We start from the raw sequence: 24,551 nt of genomic DNA on the forward strand, positions 1-24,551 counted from the left end.
ACAATAGAAGCCTCTGATAGGTTCCCAATTTGATTCTAGGTAAACATGTGTACTTATGGTCTGTTCTTTGCTGTGGCAGAAAACAGGGGCTCAGGTACAGGTGGCAGGAGATCTGCTCCCTAACTCCACAGAGAGAGGAGTGACGATATCTGGCAGCCAGGATGCCATCATACAGTGTGTCAAACTCATCTGCACTGTAATACTGGAGGTAATTACACTCTACAGCTACTGAACAATAACAGGTCCATTTGGCTTCAATAACAGCATTTGTATGCATCCACTGGCTTTGAAAAACTGAAGTGGAAGACTTTAGTGTGAGATTCTATATCATCAAGACTTCAAAGGCTTCCATATATCAAATACAGCATATTAGCTTTAAGGTTCAGTCTGAATGCATGTAATCATTTTCAGTAGCCTTAACAACAATTTCAGACAAATACTTGGATCTAAAGAAACATACATTAAAAATAATTTATGTTATGATGAATTATGAATGATCTCGGACAGTGTTAAATGGATTGGCTCTCAAAGGGTTTTCTTTGCGCACAAATGGTTTAAGAAAACGACTTTACTTTTTAAGCGGTGGAATTGTACTGCATGCGTCCTGTTTATTCTTGTTTCATTGTTAAAGGGCTGGAAGAGTGGGCCGATTGTTGACAGCTACATGCCCCATTTTAGAGTCCTCAGCTGTCTGCCTGCTCCAGGATGCAAATTATGCAAAGTCATCTGATAAATATTCAAACAGATTCTTTATGTTTGGTTGAGCAATCGTGGGGGATGCGCTTCACTGTTTTTTTTTCTCAACACATCAGCCCTGAACAGGCCTCTTGAGATTTTCTGTTTTATTGTTAGATTGCATTCAATTGCAATTCATTTACTGCTCTTACAAAAAATCTAGATTTCTGACAAACTTGCCACAATCTTCAGTTCTGAAGAAGACTCGTTACACGAGCTGAAATGTTAACCACATGGTTGTGGATTAAAATGATTGTTGGAGCAGTGAGTAAGTGTGCGAGTTTTTTGATTTTGATAGTATCGTTTTTTTGACTCGGCACCTTACGAAGTTTTTGGTGTGCGTGTGTTCTTACAAATAATGAGTGTGAAATAACAAGTTTTCCATATCATGAGCAAGCATTAATGCTCTCAATAGCATTCTGAAATAATGCAGCCTAATGACTTCCTGTGAGAGGATAATGGTATGCTTTTAAGAGATCCGATGAAGAGCTGATAGATAAACATGTTGCATTTGTGTCAGCGTTTCAACACATTAAGGTAATATGACCAAATAACTCTTTGTCTGTAATGCAGTACAAATATCTTTTGAACATTTAGTGCTATTGCTAAATGTGTCGAATATTATGTCACAGTGAGGTTAAATATTTAAGGTCCTAAGTTAAAATTAATATTTGCTTCACTTTATGTTTACAGTCCCCTCCAAAGGGTGCTACAATTCCATACCGCCCAAGTCCTGCTCCAGGAACAGTTCTTCTAGCTGGAAATCAGGTAAAAACATGGCAAATCATCTTTCACCGATTGTACTAAGTGCACTTTTTCTCCTCACAACACCCATTATTAAGACCTAAATCATATTTTATGCAAGTATGTTTACACAAACGCTTCTAGCCAAACCAAACTTAATTTCAAACATTGCTGTTTTAAAATACCTTAATATAAGCATACATTGCATTCTTAGCATTGCCAAAAGGGGCACTAAAGTGGGCATTAGTGTAATGTTTGTTACTAGCACATTACCTCAATAATAGTGCAATTGTTTTAACGGCACAGCCATTTGAAGGTAACTCTATCGCCCCCTTGAGTCTTGAGGTTTGTTAATGGTATGGCAACACAAGAACGTACACAAAGTATGCACAATGGGACTCAGTGCTAACATTGCACTGGCCAAGCATTCAAATCTGCATTTGCGTACTTCTGTAGATTATATTTGCGGCCTTGATCAGTTCCGGTTTATTTTTCAAATCCGATTTTGTAGGACAGCTTGTTTGCAAGTGATGAAATCAGATCCATTTGTTCAGACATTGTAGTCAATGTGCAGTATATCTACATCAAATGCTATAACAAATTCATGGTTTTAAAGCTCCCTTTCAAGGCAAGTCAGTAAACATGGCGGCCATTTTGGGAACATTTTCCAGGCAGCTATTTTCTTTTAATACAAGCAGCATAAAAGACTGAAATCTCCAAAACAATTGGTCAAGATTACTATCAAAGAACATATTTCAAATCAGCAGAATGTGTCTCAGTCTGAACAGTCAGATCGGATTTCGGGTAGTTGTTTCGTTATTTGGGACACAACACGTCTGTACGGTGCTCAAAGTGTCTGAACTGAATATATTCGTTTTCGCTCACTCTTTTCCCTCAGAGCAAACTATGTGATATTTACTGTCAATTAAATAGTGAAAAAATGAAAAAGTGGTTTTGGACACAGTACACAGATCAGCCACAACATTAAAACCACCTGCCTAATATTGTGTAGGTCCCCTCGTGCCACCAAAACAGCACCAACCCGCATCTCAGAATTGCATTCTGAGATGATATTCTTCCCACCACAGTTGTACAGAGTGGTTATCTGAGTTACCGTAGACTTTGTCAGTTCAAACCAGTCTGGCCATTCTCTGTTGACCTCTCTCATCAACAAGACATTTCAGTCCACAGAACTGCCGCTCACTGGATGTTTTTTGTTTTTGGCACCATTCTAAGTAAACTCTAGAGACTGTTGTGTGTGAAAATCCCAGAAGATCAGCAGTTACAGAAATACTTAAACCAGCCCATCTGGCATCAACAATCATGCCACAGTCCAAATCACTGAGATCACATTTTTTCCCCATTCTGATGGTTGAACATTAACTGAAGCTCCTGACTCAGATCTGCATGATTGTATGCACTGCTGCCACACGATTGGCTGATTAGATAATCGCATGGATGAGTATTGGTGCCAGATGGGCTGCTTTGAGTACTTCTGTAACTGCTGATCTCCTGGGATTTTCACACACAACAGTCTCTAGAATTTACTCCGAATGGTGCCAAAAAAAAAAAAAAAAAAACATCCAGTGAGTGGCAGCTCTGTGGACGGAAATTTCTTGTTGATGAGAGAGGTCAACAGAGAATGGCCAGACTGGTTTGAACTGACAAAGTCTGCGGTAACTCAGAAAACCGCTCTGTACAATTGTGGTGAGAAGAATAGCATCTCAGAGTGCTATTCTGAGATGCGGGTTGGCGCTGTTTTGGCAGCACGAGGGGGAGCTACACAATATTAGGCAGGTGCTTTTAATGTTGTGGCTGATCGATGATGTATATGCTTAAATGCTGTCACTTATGTTGTCTCATGTATCTTGTGAGTTGTGAGAAATTGTGATAGACATGAGCAGAGGCAAAATTTCCAGTTTTCTGTCATCTATTTTCACAATGGCTACTACACTTTTGTGTCTCTTGCTGTTTTTCTGACATTTAAATAATTACTATGGGAAAATATGTAGATATACCAAATATTGACTACACTGTCTGAACAAACATGTTTCATTACTTGTTAAATGACAGAGAGGACAGTCAGTCCTAAATAAAAAAAAGAAAAATAAAAAAAAAAGATTTAAAAACCAAATCAGATTTGTGTGTAGTATAATTAAAGCCCAAGTGTCTCAAATGTAATCAAAATTCATCCCTAATTATCATTGCTGGGACAGAGCAGATCTATTAAGATCTACAAAAGCAGAAACCCCACCTGTAAACATGCTGTGTGTGCTGAAATCATTGATATTCAGCTGACTCCTAATATTGTACAGCTTCACAGCTTCATAAATATGACAACACGCTGCCTCTATTTCCTTTAATAAAGCGAGTCTGTCCATCAAAAAATAAGTGCTGGTAGGGGGGCGGTCTGTGTTTTACTAAATATTCTTGAAGCTTGTTTGTTGTGTCTGTTCTCATTGATGTCATAGACTAAAAACAAAGGACTGCAAACCTCAGTCTTACAAAGTGATTTTGTAGCTTGCAATGGATAAACGTGACACTTATGGACCAACTGATTACAATTTAGCCCCATTTATTCGTTTACACTTTTATAATACTTATTGTAGATGGCATATTTAATTTCACACAGAACAAAAAAACAAAGGTGGTGAGGAATAGAAGTATAGCCAATTCATGTAAATCATTTATAAAAACGGTCTTACATAAACTGCCATATTGAATCCGACAACATAAACATACTTTATGAAGATTTATGGAAAATTTGTTGTGCTTGTTTCAAGAAATCATTAATAACACTATTCATACGCAATTTATGCGTTCAGTTTAATGCGGCAATTTATGTTATAATGGTTTTCCAAACAGTTTACACCGAAATTCTTAGAAATCGAAAAAAATTAGCTAAAATCGTAAATCTATTCTTATGTTGTTGAGGTGAACCGAACACAACAATTTACATAAGAACTGCTTTACGAGCAATTTACATAAATTTGTTCTGCTCGTGTTTCATTAAATTGTTTATTAGACCATTCTTACCTAATTCCCACAGTCAGTTCAATGCAATGAATGGTTTTCCGAATGATTCACTCAGAAATTCATTCTGCTTATGTTACATGAAATCGATTGCCACACTATTCTTACACTAATTGTTGCATTCAGTTCAATGTGACAGTTTATGTAAGAATGGTTTTACGAATCATTTACGTTGGTTTTGTTCTAGTTTAGTTTAGAAATTCATTTTGCTCCAGGCTGAATATGTTGCACTGTTTTACCCAAATGTTTCTTCATTACATCTAATATTGGAGAAGACATATTTTCCATTGTTTCAACATTTGAAGGATTGACACCCAGGTACATAACAGTATGACATAATGGGTGTCACTCAGTAAGCACATGCAGAATAAATTAATGTGTAAATAGTCACATTGAATTAAATACCCACTGGACATTGTAGGTCTATCCCTCTCAGCCTTGTTTTTGTTAGTGTCAGATTAATTATGGCATCTATCCTAACTAAGGTCTATTGTTTCACACATTTATCCATCCGTTTGTCCCATTATTCACTTCACGTAATTCTCTAACACATCTCCAGAAGAGAGTAAAGTGAACATAATGTTTATTCATGTTGACATGGCTATTCATTATCAGCACACCTATGCATGAACAACAACAGCATTAAGATCACTCAGACTCATGAATATTCCTCACTATTAAAAGTGCCTTTGAGTCATTCGCCAATGGTGTAATTTATCGAAGTGGCAGAAACGTTGACGTGCGCAGTAATGACACACTGTCTGTTTGATATATTTAGTAGTCGCTCATGAAAAGAGCAAGATTAATGTCTTTAAATTAATGTTCATTGCTCCATTTTAGAGAACATATTTATTCCAATTAACAAATTAAAATCACACTTAATGGCAACAGAGCGCAACAATAGGATTCCGGAAATAATATCCCATTGATTTTCTCCATAGTGAAAAAAACGATTTTTTAACGATTACACATATAACTTTCAAGACAGAGCTTTCATTGGATCTGAGATGGTTCTGTAGAAGCCAGAAGTCGGTTTGATTCAACTTATATATATGTGTGTGTATATACTGTAATATATATGTTTAATTGTTAAATTCTTGATGAAAACTACATTACCCATAATCCTGAAGAGATCTCGACCAATCAGAGAAGTTGAGAAGGGTCAAATGAAATGGGAATCGAGTCTGATTTTCAAATATAGTTTTTTTTTAATCAAAGATTGTAATTAATCTCAGAGCTGGATGGTTTGTTCAAGACTTAACTCTTTTTTGAAAGAATGGAGAATATACTTCCAGAACCATGGCAGCTGAAAAAAATGGCAGTCACTGTTGCTCTCTATGACAGCAATAACTACAAAACTTGCGCTAATACAAATGCAAAAATGAATATTTACAATACTGATGACATGCAAATGAAGCCTTGGTTTGTGTCTCTGTCCCCTATTTGCCTTTTTAAGGTTTTCGAAACATCCGAGTTTGCGTCTCACCCACTTTTCTCAGTGGCTCAGGGAGGGCTGGATCTGCAACAAGTGAGTATAAATTTATCCATGATGGCTAATACAGGAAGACATGCTTCCCACTCTTTCTTTATTTGCCTCTTCCACCCCTGCATGGAGGTGGGAACTCCGTTCTTCTCTTGCCGCATGTTGCAGCCAGTGTCCTCCCCACTTGAGCAAGGGAGCTAGACAATATAGCAATTAATGTTGACTTGAGATTTTTTGCTTTTTTAGTTGACGTTCCATTTGCGCATGGCTTTACCTCCAACCCCTTGAAATTGTATTGATTTTTTGTTAAGAATTGTGACTTGTTTTGTAATAGTTTGTGATCTGTAAAGGAATTAGATAAACGGTGTCTCCCAAGGTTGCGTCTTCGGTCCTTTGACATTTATCAAATGAATGGTTTAGTATTAAAAATGTCATGAAATTGCTTGACGAGAAGTTTTTTTTGTTTTTTTTTTTCTGTGAAACATGGGCAGGGATTGCTTTTTTTTTTTTTTTTTTTTAAATAGCCTTTAGTTTACGCCAACAAAACCATAAATTACCCAATAGCACACGTAAATCACCCTGATGTCTATTTGATGTGTGTGTTTAGATCTGGAAGACATACAGTACTGTGCAAAAGTCTTAGGCACATAAGATGTTTCACAAAAACATTTGTCTTAATATATATATATATATATATATATATATATATATATATATCTCTTCAGCTTTAGTGTATCAATAGGAAAAATACATTTTAAACTCCCAAACATTCCTTTAGCAAATAGAAAATATTAGAATAGAAGAACAGGGAGCCCTGCAACAGATAGCATGGCCCCCACAAAACCCCCCACTGAACATAGAGTCAGTCTGGGATAATATGAAGAGACAGGAGCAATTGAGACAGCTGAAATAGAAGAACTGTGGTGAATTCTCCAAGAAGCTTGGAACATCCTGTCTGCCAACAACCAAGAAAAACTGTGTCCAGGTGTATCTAGGAGAATTGGGGCTGTTTTAAAGGCAAAGGTGGTCACACCAAATATTGATTTAGCTTTTTTTTTATGTTTACTGGACTTTGTATGACATTAAGTGATAAATGAAAACTATTTATGGCATTATTTTTGAAGACATCCTCACTATGCAACATTTTTCACAAGTGCCTAAAACTTTTGCACAGTACTGTATTTTTTTCAAAGCTAATAGACAAACTAAAAGCCACAGAACTCATGGGGTCTTACAAATCAGCCCTATCCTGATATTTAATCTCACTCTATGAGTTTGAAGAACTTCCTTTGAAGTATTACTTATAGGGCGGAAAAATATCACTCTTTTCTCACACTGTACTAGGTGCTTATCACTAAACTTTCTGTGAGGAGTAAATATTTTTTCTGGATGGTTCACAGTTTCAGAATTATCTGCTGATGTGGGAAATGCATTTGAGGATACTGTGATAGTGTAAATTACTGATAATCTCTTAACTTGCCTTTGAGGTGTTTTGGGCTTACAATTATCAACGTATGTAAATATGTTATGCTCTGAAGCTTAACAGTAATAGTTCAACTGGGCTGATAACATCACCCATTCCTCAGTGAGCAGTTTAACATGCTGGTGAGAGAATGTTTATCGTGGCCTGTAGACACAAAATATGAAGACCAAGACACTGATAGTGTGTTTATTTGTGTGCGAATTTGAATGTGAACGTTCTTCAAAACATCTCCTTTTGTGTTCCATGGAGAAAGAAAATCATACTGGTTTGGAATGACAGAATTCATTTTTGGGTGAACTGTGCCTTCAAGTCTCGGTATTCTCTGACTGATGTTCTAATCTGAGGGCTAAAAAGGGCCACCATGTGACAATACATGCTCATGCACACACGTTGCTTGACCGCAAGAGTTTTAGGAATGAGGGGGCAGGCCGGAGCTCTGGCATTCTCTTAAACAAGCAGACATAAATGCTGTCTGCCAGGGCACTGACAGCATCACGGCAGCTCTTGCTAATGAAGGCCCCACATGTACACTACCGGTCAAAAGTTTTGAAACACTTACTCATACTTTATTATAATTTTTTTTTTTTTTTACATTTTAGAATAATAGTAAAGTCATTAAAACTATGGAATAACATAAATGGAACTATGGGAATTATGTTGTGACTAAACAAAATCCAAAATAATTCAAAACTGTGTTATATTTGAGCATCTTCAAAGTAGTCACCCTTTGTCTAGAATTTGCAGACATGTACTCTTGACATTTTCTCAACCAACTTCTTGAGGTATCACCCTGGGATGCTTTTTAAACAGTATTGAAGGAGTTCCCATCTATGTTGGGCACTTATTGGCTGCTTACCTTTATTATTTGGTCCAAGTCATCAATTTCAAAAAATGTTTTATGTCATTCTATTTTTATAATGAAATAAATTAATATGGTGGCACAATTATATTTTTGCCTACAAAACTAATTTCAAACATTTAATCATACGCCTTCAGATCAAAAGATTTTTAAGATCATGAGAAACATTTCAGTCAAGTGTTTCAAAACTTTTGACCGGTAGTTTATGTGTGTGTGTTTGAGGATCTAAGTGCCTTAGATAGATGATTAATGCTTTCCTACATTATTTACGAGCGTGCTGAGCTCAACGAAAGGGGGAGGAAAGAAATAATGAAGAAATCTTTCAAATAATGGAAGCTCTGCCCTCTTCTTTTTTTGCTACCTTTTAGTTCACCCCCACTCCCCCCCCCCACAAATAATTCAATTACTTATTATTTTTGTTTTTGTTTTACAGTAAAAACAATATCTAAACTTCCTTAAAACAAGATGCATTTACTTGAGAAGTATAATCATAAGATTTTAAGCCTTGTTTTCAAAGGCATTTCAACAAAATTTTGTGAGGTTTGTACTTAAATAAATAAATAAATAAATATTTGCCAATAAGATCAATTATATGTATAATTTATTATATTTATATATTAAATATAATTATATGTATATACATAAATGGAATATATTATATGTAGAAACATTACTAGTTCTTGATTTAACAGACATTGAACACATGCATTTAATCTAAAAAAGAGCAACACGTATATGTCAGTGGTGGTACTATTTATTTATTTATATTTTATTTTTTACAGTAGACATACAGTAAACTACGACAGCATTTTAGTGCCACATAAAAAAAAAATAAATAAATAAAAAAAACGAGAATAAAGTCATAATATTTTGAGAATAAAGTCAACATTTAGAGAATTAAATTGTAGCATTACGAGATTAAAGTTGTAATATTTTGATAATAAAGTCAACATTACGAGAATAAGCAGTGGCGCCTCCAAGAGGGGTGTGTTGGGGGGTGGGGTGGAGGGTTTGGGGACTGGAAAAAAACACTGGCCATCCCACTGACCCCCTTATCCACCATGATCATTATGATACTTTATATTTAACTCAGAACAATATTCTATATATATATATACAGTATATTCAGAATAATGTCTATAATATTATCAGACATTGAATATTTAACATTAAAAAAAGAATTCAATAGCAAGCAGCAGCATTTGTTTATTTTGAATTGCCCTCTTAAACTCCACCCCCAATTTTCTTGAGTATGCACGTTATAGCGCACCACTTGAATCATCATCAGTGCTTGTAAGAGGAGCCAACAAAGCAAGCTCTTGGACAAATCAACCAAGCATTTATAAAACAGTTTTCACCAAATGCTTTCCCTTGTAAAAGAGATATATTTTCCCCAGGTAAAACAAAAGTCACTGTAAATATGAAGTCCATCTTCCATAAACAAACAGGCCTAGTTTCATTTTGAAAAGAATTAAGAATTAGCTTTCCTACTTTTTGTTTCCCATTCGTCCAAGTCAAATCTGTATCAAGTCAGTAACATTTAGCCTATAGTTAACCTCACATTTGAAGTATTTTTTTATTGAGAAAAGTGATAGAAAGAATATCAGTCTCGAATGACCATTCATTTTAAATTGCGGAAGAATGCGAATTTCTGTGGCTGAATGAAAGGCGCGCAGATAAAATGCATGTTCATATACAGTATAGCTATCAGACAGTGACTAAGTTAATTAGATAGTAAGATAATATATTATATAAGTAGTGTAGGTAGTGTATTTTGAATTTGTTTCTCACCTGTTCATTATAATGCGTTCAAATGCCATTTACTGTTACCTATTTTCTGCACTTAATTCAATGTTAGCCTACTTCACTAATTTAATTCATTGTTGTCTTTCAGCTTCAAATAATCAAATCTGATGATGAAAAATTATGAAAAATGTGAACAAAAAATAAAACCTAAAAATAACCATTAGACAACTTTCTGTATGTTATTTTAAGGTTGTCCCACAAAAACCTCCCTGCAATGTTCTTGGAAGGTTAGTTTATGATTACACAAATAAAACCTAAAAATAACCATAAGAGAACGTTCTGCATAAGCTCTTTTAAGGTTGCCACAGAAAAACCTGCCTGCAATGCTCTGGGAATGTTAGTTAATGGTTTTAAAAATATAACCTAAAGAGAACTGGTTCCCAAAAATTAACCAAACGGGAACCATATGCTAACGTTAGGGGAATGTTCTGTGTTTGCTGGGTCCTTGTCACAGACTGTTCACCTTTGGCTTGCTCACTGGGGTTTTTGTAAGACTATTTTATTCTCTGTAAAGCTGCTCTTTGTTTGTGAAAAGTAGGCCTATTACACAAATAAATCATTTAAAAAAAAAACAATTGTTGAATTAGAAACATATTAACTGCTAAGTTAAGTTGACTATAAGTCATGACTTCAGACTTTACTGGGAAGAAAATATAGAAATTGGAGTTGTTTAATTAGGCCTAATTAATCACACTCACACACACGTTTTGGTGTGCCACCCTAACATTTTTACTCCTCCCTTCTGGCCACCCATTAAAAAAATTCCTGGAGGCGCCACTGGAATAAAGTCATAGTATAATTAAATTGAAGTCATAATATTTTGAGAATAAAGTCATAAAAGACATATTTGCCAAAGTTTCAGCACCTTTGGACTGGACAGCTCCCATAACACTTATAGTAAATACACTTTAACGAGCAATCTGCATGCTGGTTTGGGAAACAGCCATTACTCCATCTTAAAATAATTTTTTGTTCCGAATATCTCAGCTCTGTTAGCCCATTATATGCAAGTGAATTGTGGCCGGAACTGTGAAGCTCTAAAAAGTACATAAAGACAGTATGAATGTAATCCATATGACTCCAGTGGTTAAATATATGTCTTCAAAAGTGATATGATAGATGTGGGTGAGAAACAGATAAATATTATATTATAATACGTCCTTTCTTGCTCTAAATCTCCACTTTCACATCTGAAAGAAAAACTAAACAGGTGCCACGTGTGACTTTTAGATGTGAAAGTGAAGATTTATAGTAAAAATAAATAAATAAATAAATCTGGGATGGCATGAGAGTGAGTAAATTATGAGAATTTAAATTTTTGGGTTAACTAGCCCTTTAAATGTTACTTATAATTCTAGTGTCTATTACTAGAACACTAATTATGTAAGGTATGAATACAATCCATAAAAGTAATTAAATTAAAATAAGAATAAATGGTCAGTTTTGCTAAGTGTAGGATTTTGGGGAACAAGGCCTTGACATCTCGGCCTGCTGGAGGTACTCCACCATATTTGTTCCAACCTAAAAAAAAAAAAAAACGACAATAAGAAAGAAAAGCAAAAAGGTTAAAGAAAGATATCAACCCATAATGTTAGCAATCTAACAGTCTTTAGAATACTGGAAGCACGGTTAATAAATGTAAATGTTTCTGTGCACCAGTTTGTGATTTTTCACACAAGTGTTTGCGTCACTAGTGATGGATTTAAATACAAAGAAAAACTCAGACTTTGATTCTAATATTAGATGGCTCATAATTTATTTATTCATTAACAGTTACATTATTTTTTCTTGGACTTTTTCTACTTTAAACTCAAATAAGTTTTCAGTGTTTACCATGCACACCAACGCTTATCATGTGTTGAAGCCCTGAAGCCCGTGATGCGAGAGTTGTGAGTCGGCCTTCGTATCAGCGATGCACCTCTTGCGTCCGGTGTAGACAGGGTGATAAAGAGTATGCACTAAATTAATCATGTACTGTAGGTGATATATTTTGGATTCAAAACATTTGCATTTGCAGGAGACATTTGCATTACTAAAAAAATCAGAAAATGTAAATAAACCTATTCAGTATCCAGTGGGCAATACAGGCTAGCAAACCCAAAGCTCATGTAGCTAGCGTGACATCTAATAACAGTTGATGTCATTTGAGCTGTCCAGTTCTGATTATGGAACAGTAGTCTGGTGTACAGTTGTCATATTATAGATAAAAACACTGACACAAACCTTACTTCACTGAATGAATCCTCCAATTTGTCCGCACTGAGAACCGCTTATTCCTGAAGATGATCCAAAAAGCCAGCGTCAGGTAACTCATCAGCTGGACTGTTCTGACGCCACCACTGGGTTGTCGCATCAGGGTGGGGGGAGGGGTGTATAGTTTCAACTGTCAGTGTGAATGACCCAGCCACTAACCCAGCGGCTGGGCTACACAAAAACTACCCAACAGAGAGAAAATAGCCCAATCAAATTATCCAACAGGGCCAACCCATCATTTTTTAGAGTGTGTCTGGACTGTACATGTCCACTATGATCCAGACACCTGAATCATCTCTTAAACATGCCGAAAAAGTGTGCTTGGCTACACAGCGCTTCTGGATATATGCCAGGCTATAACACTGTTCTTCATCATTTGATCAGTGTTTGATGAATTACTGCTGATATGATGAGTTGAAAATGTTCTCAAACATTTCTTTTAAATAAAATAAATTTTACCGTCTACTTTTATTTGCGCTAATTGCACAATCTAAATTGTGCCAGACATTTTTTGTGAATGAATCGTAATATACAATGAGCCTAATTTACACAGAAATGAGCGTGTTTGCACCGAAAGGAATGATAATAACTTCATTTTAATACTCAAGATGCAGCGCAATTTCAGTGCTGATTGCGCCTGCTAAAATAGATTGCGGGTGGTTAATGAATAAGATGTAGGTTTTTGCGCTGAAATACCACATGCAAAAGTTGCGCAAGTGTTTAGTGAATCTGTAAATGAAATGGACCTATATAATTCACAGCAGTTCCAGTTATTTTTCACTTCACTTGACAGCAAGCCTGTATCTCACACCTTACTTGACAGGTGCCCAAAGGTGTACTAACTCCTGTACTAATGCACACCTCATTCTCGAACAAAGAGCTCTCATAATGCTATGACTTTATCCTCGTAATTTTGGCTTTATTCTCGAAATATTACAACATTATTCTCATATTTTTTACTTTTTTTCAAAATATTACGACTTTATACTCGTAATTTTGACTTTATTCTCTAAATGTTATTTATTTATTTATTTTATTTATTTATTTATTTTTTTACGTGGCACTAAAACGCCATCATAGTAAACCCTTCATTTTCAGTGAAAAATGTTAATAATTTATTACTTACAAATTGCTCTGTTTTAAACAAATACAGCATTATTGTTTAAATTGTAAGATATTTCAGAAAAAGTATGTCCACCCGGCAAACGAAAAATTAGTGAAAAAATCCCATAGATTTCCATTGGCATCCAACAGGTAATGCTCTAAATATGGCATCTTCCAGATAGAAACCAGGGACATTTTTAAAAATGTCTTAAGTTCATTTCAGATCATTCCTATGCCCTTGATAAAAATGCCCACTTTGAATATACATCTTGGCAATATACACTCACTGAGCACTTTATTAGGAATACTATTGTCCTTTTAAAATGTCAGTGTGGTCTTCTGCTGTTGTAGCCCATCTGCCTCAAGGTTGGACATGCTATGCATTCTGAGATGCTAGAGATATCCAGAGTGGTTATCTGAGTTACCGTAGCCTTTCTGTCAGCTCGAACCAGTCTGGCCATTCTCCATAGGCCTCTCTCATCAACAAGGTGTTTCCAGGGCCTGGGTAGCTCAGCGAGTGAAGACGAAGACTACCACCCTTGGAGTTGCGAGTTTGAATCCAGGGCATGCTGAGTGACTCCAGCCAGGTCTCTTAAGCAACCAAATTGGCCCAGTTGCTAGGGAGGGTACAGGGTAGAGTCACATGGGGTAACCTCCTCATGGTCGCTATAATGTGATTCGCTCTCGGTGGGGTGCGTGGTGAGTTGTGCGTGGATGCCACGGAGAATAGTGTGAAGCCTCCACAAGCGCTATGTCTCCATGGTAACATGCTCAACAAGCCACGTGATAAGATGCACGGATTGACAGTCTCAGATGCAGAGGCAACTGAGATTCGTCCTCCGTCACTACGCCACCACGAGGACTTAGAGCACATTGGGCATACAAAATTGGGGAGAAAAGGGGAAAAAATTTAAAATAAAATTAAAAAGCAGTTTCCATCCACAGTTCTGCCTCTCACTGGATGTTTTTTGTTTTTGGCACCATTCTAGTAAACTCTAGAGACTCACTAGAAGACTGTTGTGTGTGAAAATCCCAGGAGATCAGCAATTACAGAAATACTCAAACCAGCCCATCTGGCACCAACAATCATGCCATGGTCGAAATCACTGACATCAAATTTTTCCCCATTCTGATGGTTGATGTGAACAAAAACTGAAGCTGCTGACCCATATCTGCTTGATCTTATGCACTGCACTGCTGCCACACGATTGGCTGATTAGATAATCACAAGAATAAGTGGGTGTACAGGTCTTCCTAACAAAGTGTTCAGTGAGTGTACAGTTGCTTACAGACTCAAGTGACTGATGAATGTTTGGGAGAAAAGAAAGGCAGGAACAAAAACTGTATCTAAAAAGGTTTCATCAAAAACTAAAGGGAAAAGAGGGACATAAAGGACAGAGATAGCAAAATAAATATATTATCAAAAACACTGAAGGTGGCAATCACGTACCAGTTTCTCTCAGCTGTCCTAGGGGCTCTAAACTCACCTCGAGAGACAAGCTAAACCAGTCCGGACAAAAGGTCATGTTTTTTCCCCAAACAACATTTGTTTTGAGAGCTGTGACCAATCATTTTCATTAACTCAACTGCCAGAGACACAAACTAAGGTTTGTCTTCAACACGATCTGCCATTTCTGCATCACTGATCTTTTTATATGATACTCCCATTTTTTCCTTCCTCTCTGTTTTTTTTTTCTCTCTTTCTCTCCTTCTCTCTTCTCCACGTGTTTAAACTTTGAAAACAGGCTTATGCAAGAGAACCTCTGGGAACAATGCATAATGTTCTGTGTAGCTTTAGAGTCTGGCTATTTGGCTTCCCATTCTCTTTGATGGTGAGGCCTTGATTCAGAGTTCTCCTCGTTTCAGGTCTTCCCTCTTTACAACAGCGGCATCTGTGACGATATATAGGGACATAGTATCATGGAAAACAAGATTTTACTTGCTCTTTTTGAAAATAAAGAGTTTGATGTACTGTAAAGACATACTTTAATGTTCACCACACAAAGTTTCCTCCCCCAGTCCACCGAGAACATTTACTGAAACTAGGTTGTGAAAACAAGTTGTTCAAAAATCATCATGATATTGACGCCACAAACATGAGCTCATAACAATGGCCATTTACATATTGAAGACTTAAAACTTCAATGAAATGCCATTTACAACCTATTTTACTTCCGTAATGTGAATTCCAAGGGAGATAGGATATTCAATTTAATAAATGTAGGGCAAGACTTCATTTTATCCATCAGAAATTGATTGGATTGACAAAAAGTGGGCATTACCCTTACAAAAATTGAGAATCTGTGTTTCACAAAAAAATAATGAATTAACCAGATTTCCCAGCACGTGTCCATTTCAACACCTGTCTCTGTTTCTTTTCCAGGCATATACTGTACAAAACCAATATGGCATTCCACACTCAGAGGTAAGAGGAGAGAAAATATTGTACTAAATAACCTGAGCATAAGAAAAGAGTGTCCTTCTGTTAAGTTGAGGAGCCTGTTTAACTCATTTGAATGGAGATCTGTATGACTCAAACCTCAGCTGTGGTTTCTGATAAAAGTAATTAAACCCTTTCATGCAAACCAAAGTGATCTTTCTTTCCCTTCTCTGTCTCCCTTTATCTCAGTTGGCCAAGTTGCATCAATTGTCCATGCAGCAGGGTCTTGCTCCCATGGCGCAGCCCACGGCCACCCCAGTCCTGCCTGGTATGTTTTCCCAATCAGAATCCTCTTTGAAGATGAAGGATCTTCATATCGAGGGGGGTTGGGAGGAAGATAAGTGTAGGGATGGAGGCAGATCACACAAATTGTTGTTTACACAGGGATTGCACTGCAATCAACTCTTTGCCACCTCAGTCACACAAGCAGGACTGACCTTTAAGAAGGCTTGAGAGTGTTGCGATGCTAAAGTGAAAAAAGTACAACAGGATTGCTATTGTATGATAATATTCTATTGTTTTTATAAATAATAATAAATTATATGAATACAGTAATAACATATTTAATAATAAATAATAATTTTGTAAAAGTCCATGTTCCATAAGAACAACAATGTGAATGGAAAGTGTACTGAGACCTGGTCATAACTAAAATGAACCACAATGAAATTTGACTACTATTTTTTTAAACCAGGAACAGTGTGAATGCAAAGACAACTGGGTTTAATTTCACTTCTTGGTCTACTTCATGAGGTTTCTTTTAGGGTGCTTTCACACTAGCACTTTTGGTGCGCAACCGGGTTCATTTGATGACAAAGTTCGGTTCGTTTGGATGATGTGAAAGTTTTTTTTCCCAAACTCGAGTGCACAACCGTGGACCGCACCAGAGTCCGCTTGAAAAGGTGGTCTAGGGAATGGTTCATGTGAACTCTGGTACAGTTCACTGCTGATATGAATGCAATCATCCTAAATTGCGGAAGTGAACCGCTGTTGATGGTGTATTGTGCCTTTGCATGCTCGACTTCAATTAGTATGGTATAATGCATTTATAATTTCTGTAATGCATTTCGCATTTGGCGAAGAAGGCATCAACGGAAGTTGAGCGCATGTGACCAGCAAAAAATAAATTGCCAAGCAGCCTTTTTTAATGCTGAACTTAATACTCTGTGAGAGAGAAGTTAAAAAGAACTAACTGCTAAAATGATATCCTTGTCTGTGAATATTCAGTGTAGCTGTGTACGAAACACCGCCCACACAGAGGTCACTGCCAAACCAAGCAAATACCTATTGGTCAATGCAGCGAATTTGCCTGTCAAACTCCATGCGAAATCGCAATGGGAAATTCTTCGCCACCGCAAGTCCATCGTGCGGATTCCCATCGAGATCACTATATTTTGCCAGTGGAATTTCGCAGTGCAAAGGTAAATGTGACCGCGCCTTCATACCTGCTTGTCCATCAAATAAATCATCTTCAAAGAACAGCTCAAATTCTTCACATCTTTTCACATTCACTGCATCCACAGCAGACAAACGCAAGTGACGTTCTGTGCATGTACATTTATGGTGATAAATCCAAAGAGACAAACTTCAATACTTCACACAGTGAAGGTGATGTCTTCTCGAATTGTTAATTAGTTACAGTTGTAAAAAGCTGCTACTTGTACTCTCATTGACGACACAATCGGACCGCGGTTTGGACCCAAATAGTAAGATGTGTACAGACAGGGGTGTAGATTCCGGGGTGAGGTAACCCCCTAATAATCAACCCCCCAACCTAACCCTAACCCTAACCCAGTGTTCAAGCAAAAATCTATACCCTTGTGTACAGACACAGGTGAGGGCAGGGGGACGCGAGGAAATGAACCCAGGTTCAGACTAAGCAATCGAACCATGTGTGAAAGCACCCTTAAAGAGAGAAAAAAAAAATAAACACACCTTATATTTACCTTGGAGCATATGTCCTCTTTAGGGAGCACTCAATCTCAGCTTACACTTGAGTTGAAGAAGTGTCAAAATTGAATTGGGAATCTAAAGTTTTAGTACCTAGATTCAGGACTCCAAAAGAACCAGACGCCACATGGTTTGAGGTTAATACGTATACCTGAGCTCCATGGAGTGTATGCCACATGTAGATTATAACTGAAAAAAAATGGGGCCAAGCCTTACAAGGCTTCACAGTCAGCTCTTGGGGATTCTCAGAGCCATTATAAATTTCAAGTTGAAGGAAAAGGAGGAATCTCTCTCTCTCCTTTTCTTTCTCTGTTTTCCACACAACCAGACATTCAATTATGCAGCCACCCCAAGTTTTTCAGCGATGAGCTGGTCTAGAGATTCACAAAAAATTTTAGCAGGATAGGGCAAAATTCTGAATTTAAGATTTGGGTTCCTTTCTGTTCAAGGTTTTAAATTTGAATGCAATCGGTCATGCCCCACAGGTTGTCGAATTTTCATTTGAATTAAAATAACAGGAAGAGTAATATACCGAATTGCATTTCAAATAAATTCAACACAGTCACACAACAGAGAAATGTCATAAATCCAACACAACAACAAAATAGACAAGAACAGACAACTTTTTAGGTGTAAGCTTGTAAATGCCCCGATATACAGTACTGTGCAAAAGTTTTAGGCACTAGTGATAAATGTTGCATAGTGAGGATGTCTTCAAAAATAATGCCATAAATAGTTTTCATTTATCACTTAATGTCATACAAAGTCCAGTAAACATAAAAAAGCTAAATCAATACTCGATGTGACCACCTTTGCCTTTAAAACAGCACCAATTCTCCTAGGTACACCTGGACACAGTTTTTCTTGGTTGTAGGCAGATAGGATGTTCAAAGCTTCTTGGAGAATTCACCACATTTCTTCTATCTATTTAGCAATTTAGTCTCAATTGCTTCTGCCTCTATATGTAATCTCAGACTGACACGATGTTCAGTGGGGTGTTTTGTGGGGGCCATTACATCTGTTGCAGGGCTCCCTGTTCTTCTATTCGCAAATGTAATGTTTGGGAGTCTATCATTTATATTTCCTATTGACACACTAAAGCTGAAGATATAAATAACCATCTTAAGACAAATGCTTTTGTGAAACATCTTATATGCCTAAAACTTTTTTCTTCCTTCTTCATTCAGGGGTAAAAATAAGTTCTAAACATGACTTTATGCCTCATTTTATGAGTAAAATTCACATGAGGTCAAAGAAGCTGTTTTAACCACTCATCAATTATTAAAAGTAATATATATACTGTATATGCAGTAGAAAATGTTTACATTCTGAATTCATGACGCTAATGTGCTAACATGCTATACGTGGCCATAATATGCACCGATTACACTGTTATTGTAATTTCTGATGACACTGATCCTACTGCAAAGATAGGTGTATAAAAGAGAATACAGATTATAGACAGAAGAATGGTGATAGAGGCATATCTTACTTTGGGCAGATGCGTGAATGGCTTTCGCTGCAGATGGCACATGAGTGAATGGGCACTTGAGAGTTTTTTAGTTGATTTGAAAAAAAAAAAATGCATTGCATGGTCTTGGCAAATGTCTCTAAGGGAACGATCGTACAAATATAGGTAAATTTGCACCTGCATCTTGCTAATAACTCTACACCCCGGTGTGTTCCTGTTGACTGAACAACATAAAAAAAAATTATCTGTCAGCCTCAAGGTAGGTCGAGCTTCAGGTCACACCTACCGATGAGGTAGACCAGTGGCAGTAAAAAGGTGTTTAGCAACAGGTAAGAATTTTTCCTAAAAGTTCGCCCAGGCAAGCTGTTAAAAACCACCGATACAAATGCAAAAACACCTTCTTTTTGGCCAGATTTTGTTCTAAATGATGACACCCATTCGTTCTTCGTTTTCGTATAAAGTACATCGGGGCCTTTAAATTGCTTCATGCTGTTTGGCTCCAAACAATGGGGTCAATTAGAACATTCTGGTAAATAAAGTATTTTTTCCTCCTTTGTCCATAAAATGAAAGGTAATTTATTAAATTTAATAAATCAATTGTATAAATGATATACAAACTTCTATAGGTGGCGTTGCAAACAATGATTCTTAATATTACCTAACATTTCTCGAAAAAATAAATGTATTACATTTTCAGCAATTGATTGATTAATTTCTTTGAATTTCATTCCATTTTAATTCTATTCCCATATAAATTTAAATTCTACATCCTGTTTGCTAACTCAATTCAAATTCAGTAATTGTATTAGCATTTAAAAGGCATTCTCCATTCAATTCTGAATGCTGCACAACATTGTCAAGCATATTCTTTCAACTCGTCAGCAGATTCCAAACATTTGTTGAGCAAAAGGTTTGTTGTGCGCGCACTAATAGCCAGCAGACTGTTGAACATTATGGTAAATAAGCACTTTCGCTGCAAATGTATTGTTCAAAAAGCTCCTCCAAGCAATTGAGAAGTTGAAACAAATATAGTAGTTGCCCCTCCTGCCGCTAAAACTAAGAGAGCACATCCTCTCATGATATGGCTTGGGAATTCGATTATGTCGGAGGTAAAAAGCTCATCAGTCAGGGCAATGTTTCAGTCTATTAAATATGCTCCTGTTGGGCTGGGAGGCAGCGCTGAGGCCGGGCCTCCTGCTGAGACAGAAAGTACTGAAGAGAGGCAGGCTAGCTCTGAGTGCATCATTAGTGGTTAGGTGATAGCATTTAGGTTCAGCTAACAGATAGAAAAATACTTAATATAGAAGATGGATACGAATTAACATGCTGGATAGATAAAAATGTCAAATTATGACAAAACGGTTACATTGCCAACAGACCTATTGAAATCAAAAGACCCATGAATCTGTCTTTTGAAGTGAGAACAAGGTTCTGTACTGTAGCATCTAAGACCAATGGGGGAATTCACTAAGAATGAATTACGTACACTATATACATAGTTTATGCACCCGATTCATTAAAGGAATTATGCAAATCAGGTAACAATGCAAACAGCCAAAAATGGTTGCAGCAAAGTTGCAAGATTTGAATTACTTTATTGGGATTATATAGCACCAGCCATTGAAATCCAGGCACCTGAATGGCCTCTTTAAAAAAATTAAAGCATGCTCAACTGCACAGCTGGTCTCTGTATACAGTATGACCAATTATAACACTCTTCTTTTATTATTTGATTAATTACTACTGCCATGACTGCTGTAAAATATACACAAACATCTCTTTTAAACTAAATTTAGTTTACTGTTTTGAGTTTACTGTTCCTATAAGTTGTCGACAAATTTCATCAAATTTCATGTGTTAGCCAAACACAACTTTTCTGGTAATGTTACAACTCCACATTCAGGGAAACTGCCAGAGCAGATTTACCGGTATTTCCAAACATAACGTCTAAATGGAAAAATGCCGTTCATTTTCCAGAAAATGCTGTATGTGTGAAAGCACCTTATGACTTCATTTAAATATGCATGTCGCAGCGCTATACCAGCAAATACAGCAGCTGGTTAAACTGAATTGTGGCTGGTTAGTAAATTAGACGCAGGTTTTTATGCTGAAATACTTTTCATGGAAATGGTGCAAGTGGTGCTACTGAATTCGCCCCTAAATTTAAGAAAAAGGAGAAAGGAAAAAGACATAGGTATACTACCCAAATACAAAATTCTGTTTGTAAGCATTCATTAGCTGGTCCATGTTGGTTTAGATGGCTGAACAGCTGGACTAGCTGCTGGTCAGGCCAAGGTCACAGTGTTGAAATTACAGACTTCACCTTATTTCACTCTTACTAAATCACATCTGTGTAGAATCAGTCTAAAGTTTAGGAGTTCTTCAGGAGCTTCTTTCAATCAAATTTCTTAGAACGCAAAGAAATAAAAAAGAATATATGAACAAGAAAGAACAAACTAACAACCCAACAATCAAACTGAATTCTCAACTTACCTGTTCCTCTTCCATCAGGCATGGAGTCCAGTTCCCAGACAGCATCGCAAGAACTTCTCATTCCAAATGATGTAAGAGCAAACTTTCTTTTGACTTTTTTTGCACGCATCACATCAAATGTTTACCAAAGTAGTTTGGAATAATCATAATTTCTTGATAAAATTGATTCTTATCGAATTGTGCCTGGCTAGGACAGGTGTTAAAGTTTAGCAGGGTTCTCATAATCATAGAAAACCTGGAAATATCAGGGAATTTTAAAATTGTAATGAAAGTGAATATAGTGTACATCCATCCATCCATCTTCTAAAGCCGCCTGTCCTATGAAGGGTCGCTATCCCAGCTGTCTCGGGCCGAAGGCAGGGAAACACCCTGGACAGGTGGCCAGTCCATCACAGGGATATAGTGTACAGTATATATACAGTATACATGTGAATATATACTGTGTGTGTATATATATATATATATATATATATATATATATATATATATATATATATATATATATATATATATATATATATATATATCACACACACACACACACACACACACACACACACACACACACTGTATATTCAAATTATGCTCAGAATTTAAATACGTAATAGGCTAGAAATTGTTCTTCATGACCAATGTTTTTTTTAAAAACATTATCCAGTAATCACTACTAGAAAAGTAATGAAAAAAAAACTGGTTAACCATTAGAACTCCCTAAATTGACGACTGAGCAAAAAAATTCTCTTGATTCTGAGATAACCTTGGAGGAGCTTGACGAGGTAATTAAGTCTTGCCTACAGGCAAGACTCCAGGGCCAGACGGTTTTGCCGCTGAATTTTTTAGATCTTATGCTACAGAATTGGCTCCACTTTTGTTAGAAGTTTATACGGAATCATTAAAGAATGGAAAACTTCCGCCAACCATGACACAAGCCCGGATCAGTCTGATTCTTAAAAAGGACAAAGATCCAAGTGAGTGTAAAAGTTACCGTCCAATTTCCCTGATCCAGCTAGATGTAAAAATTTTATCAAAAATTTTGGCTAACCAATTAAGTAAAGTTATGACATCTCTTATACATATAGATCAGGTGGGGTTTATTCGGGGCCGCAGCTCTTCTGATAACATCAGGCATCTCATCAATATCATGTGGTCAGTGGCGAATGATCAGACTCTGGACGCTGCCATCTCTCTTGACGCCGAAAAGGCATTTGATATGGTAGAATGGGATTATCTTTTTAAGGTTTTGGAAATATACGGGTTCAGGAGTACGTTTATTGGATGGATTAAGTTACTTTATAGACACCCAGTAGCGGCGGTACAAACAAATGGATTAATTTCAGATTATTTTACTCTGAATAGGGGCACCCGGCAGGGTTGCCCTCATTCCCCATTATTGTTCTGTCTTGCCCTGGAACCATTAGCAGCCGCGATAAGAAAGGAGGATGATTTTCCAGGGGTGGTGGATGATTTTCCAGGGGTGGTGGATGATTTTCCAGGGGTGGTGGCGGGAAGTATGACGCATAAGCTTCTGCTTTACGCAGATGATATTTTATTATTTGTCTCTGACCACAGTAGATCTATGCCTTGCCTCCACAGAATTATTAATTCCTTTTCTAAGTTTTCAGGATATAGAGTCAATTGGTCTAAATCCGAAGCTTTGGCTCTGACAGCAAACTGCCCAGAAACGGCTTTTCAGCCGGGCACTTTCCAGTGGCCCAAACAGGGCATTAAGTATTTGGGTATTTTATTTCCAGCAAATCTGTGTGATTTAGTCAATTTCGAGTGATGTGGGCAGGTGGGCTTCATTACACTTATCTATGATTGGGAAGGTTAATGTTATTAAAATGAATTGTATTCCAAAATTCAATTACTTGCTGCAGTCTCTCCCTGTAGATGTCCCCCTCTCTTATTTCAAGCAATTTGATAGCATAACAAAGTCCTTCATTTGGAATGGTAAGCGTCCCAAATTACATTTCAAGTTACATAGGCCGATTGACAAAGGTGGGCTAGGCCTACCCAAGATTTTATTTTATTATTATGCATTCAGTCTCAGACATTTGGCTCATTGGTTGCTTCCACCTGAGAGAGCCCCTCCCTGGTTCTGTATAGAACAGGAAGTTCTTGCCCCTATTTCGCCACTGCAGAGCCTTTCTATCAAATTAATCGGAGAAGCTAAGTTACATCCCGTTATCTCACGCTTGAACTCGGTATGGACAAAAGTGTCCAGACTGTTTAATTCAGACATTTTTTTAAATGTTGCCTCAAGCATATGGCTGAACCCCAAATTATGCATAAACAAGTCCACTTTTTGCTGGTCAGAGTGGATTGGGAGGGGGGTTACTATACTCGGTGACCTATATGGGAATGGAGTGTTGAGATCCTTTCAAAATTTGGTTAAACTTTTTGGGATTCCTAGATCTCAGTTCTATAAGTATTTACCACTGCGCCACCTGCTCTGTACTGTTTTTGGGAGTGGTTTACACTCCCCTAAAGCGGCAGATACTCTGGGAGTGGTGATTACTGCTTTTGGAAAAGGTCATGAGGCATCGGTGTATTACTCCCTACTAATCCAAAGAGACTGGGGGACGGAACTTCAACTTCTCTTAAGAGATTATGGGAGAAAGATCTAAATTTGGTATTGGAGGAGGGAGAGTGGGCTAGGATTCTAAAAAACTTCAAATCTGCATCTAGAGATGCAAG

At 37.0% G+C, this 24,551-nt stretch overlaps 1 protein-coding gene across 4 annotated transcripts in view; it reads left to right on the forward strand.

Moving 5' to 3' along the window:
• The window catches only part of LOC127438197 (poly(rC)-binding protein 4-like), a 130,733-nt gene that overhangs the window by 88,016 nt on the left and 18,166 nt on the right, over positions 1-24,551 (forward strand). For 3 of the 4 annotated variants that reach the window (XM_051693585.1, XM_051693584.1, XM_051693587.1), the window contains exons 7-12: positions 80-208; positions 1,429-1,503; positions 5,969-6,040; positions 15,884-15,925; positions 16,130-16,208; positions 21,873-21,925. In XM_051693585.1, coding sequence (XP_051549545.1) covers positions 80-208; positions 1,429-1,503; positions 5,969-6,040; positions 15,884-15,925; positions 16,130-16,208; positions 21,873-21,925 — 450 coding nt within the window. The remainder of the gene's footprint in view (positions 1-79; positions 209-1,428; positions 1,504-5,968; positions 6,041-15,883; positions 15,926-16,129; positions 16,209-21,872; positions 21,926-24,551) is intronic. The other variant, XM_051693586.1, reaches the window with a different exon arrangement.

This window comes from Myxocyprinus asiaticus, chromosome 49, assembly GCF_019703515.2.
Source record: "Myxocyprinus asiaticus isolate MX2 ecotype Aquarium Trade chromosome 49, UBuf_Myxa_2, whole genome shotgun sequence".
Taxonomy (NCBI): Eukaryota; Metazoa; Chordata; class Actinopteri; order Cypriniformes; family Catostomidae; genus Myxocyprinus; species Myxocyprinus asiaticus.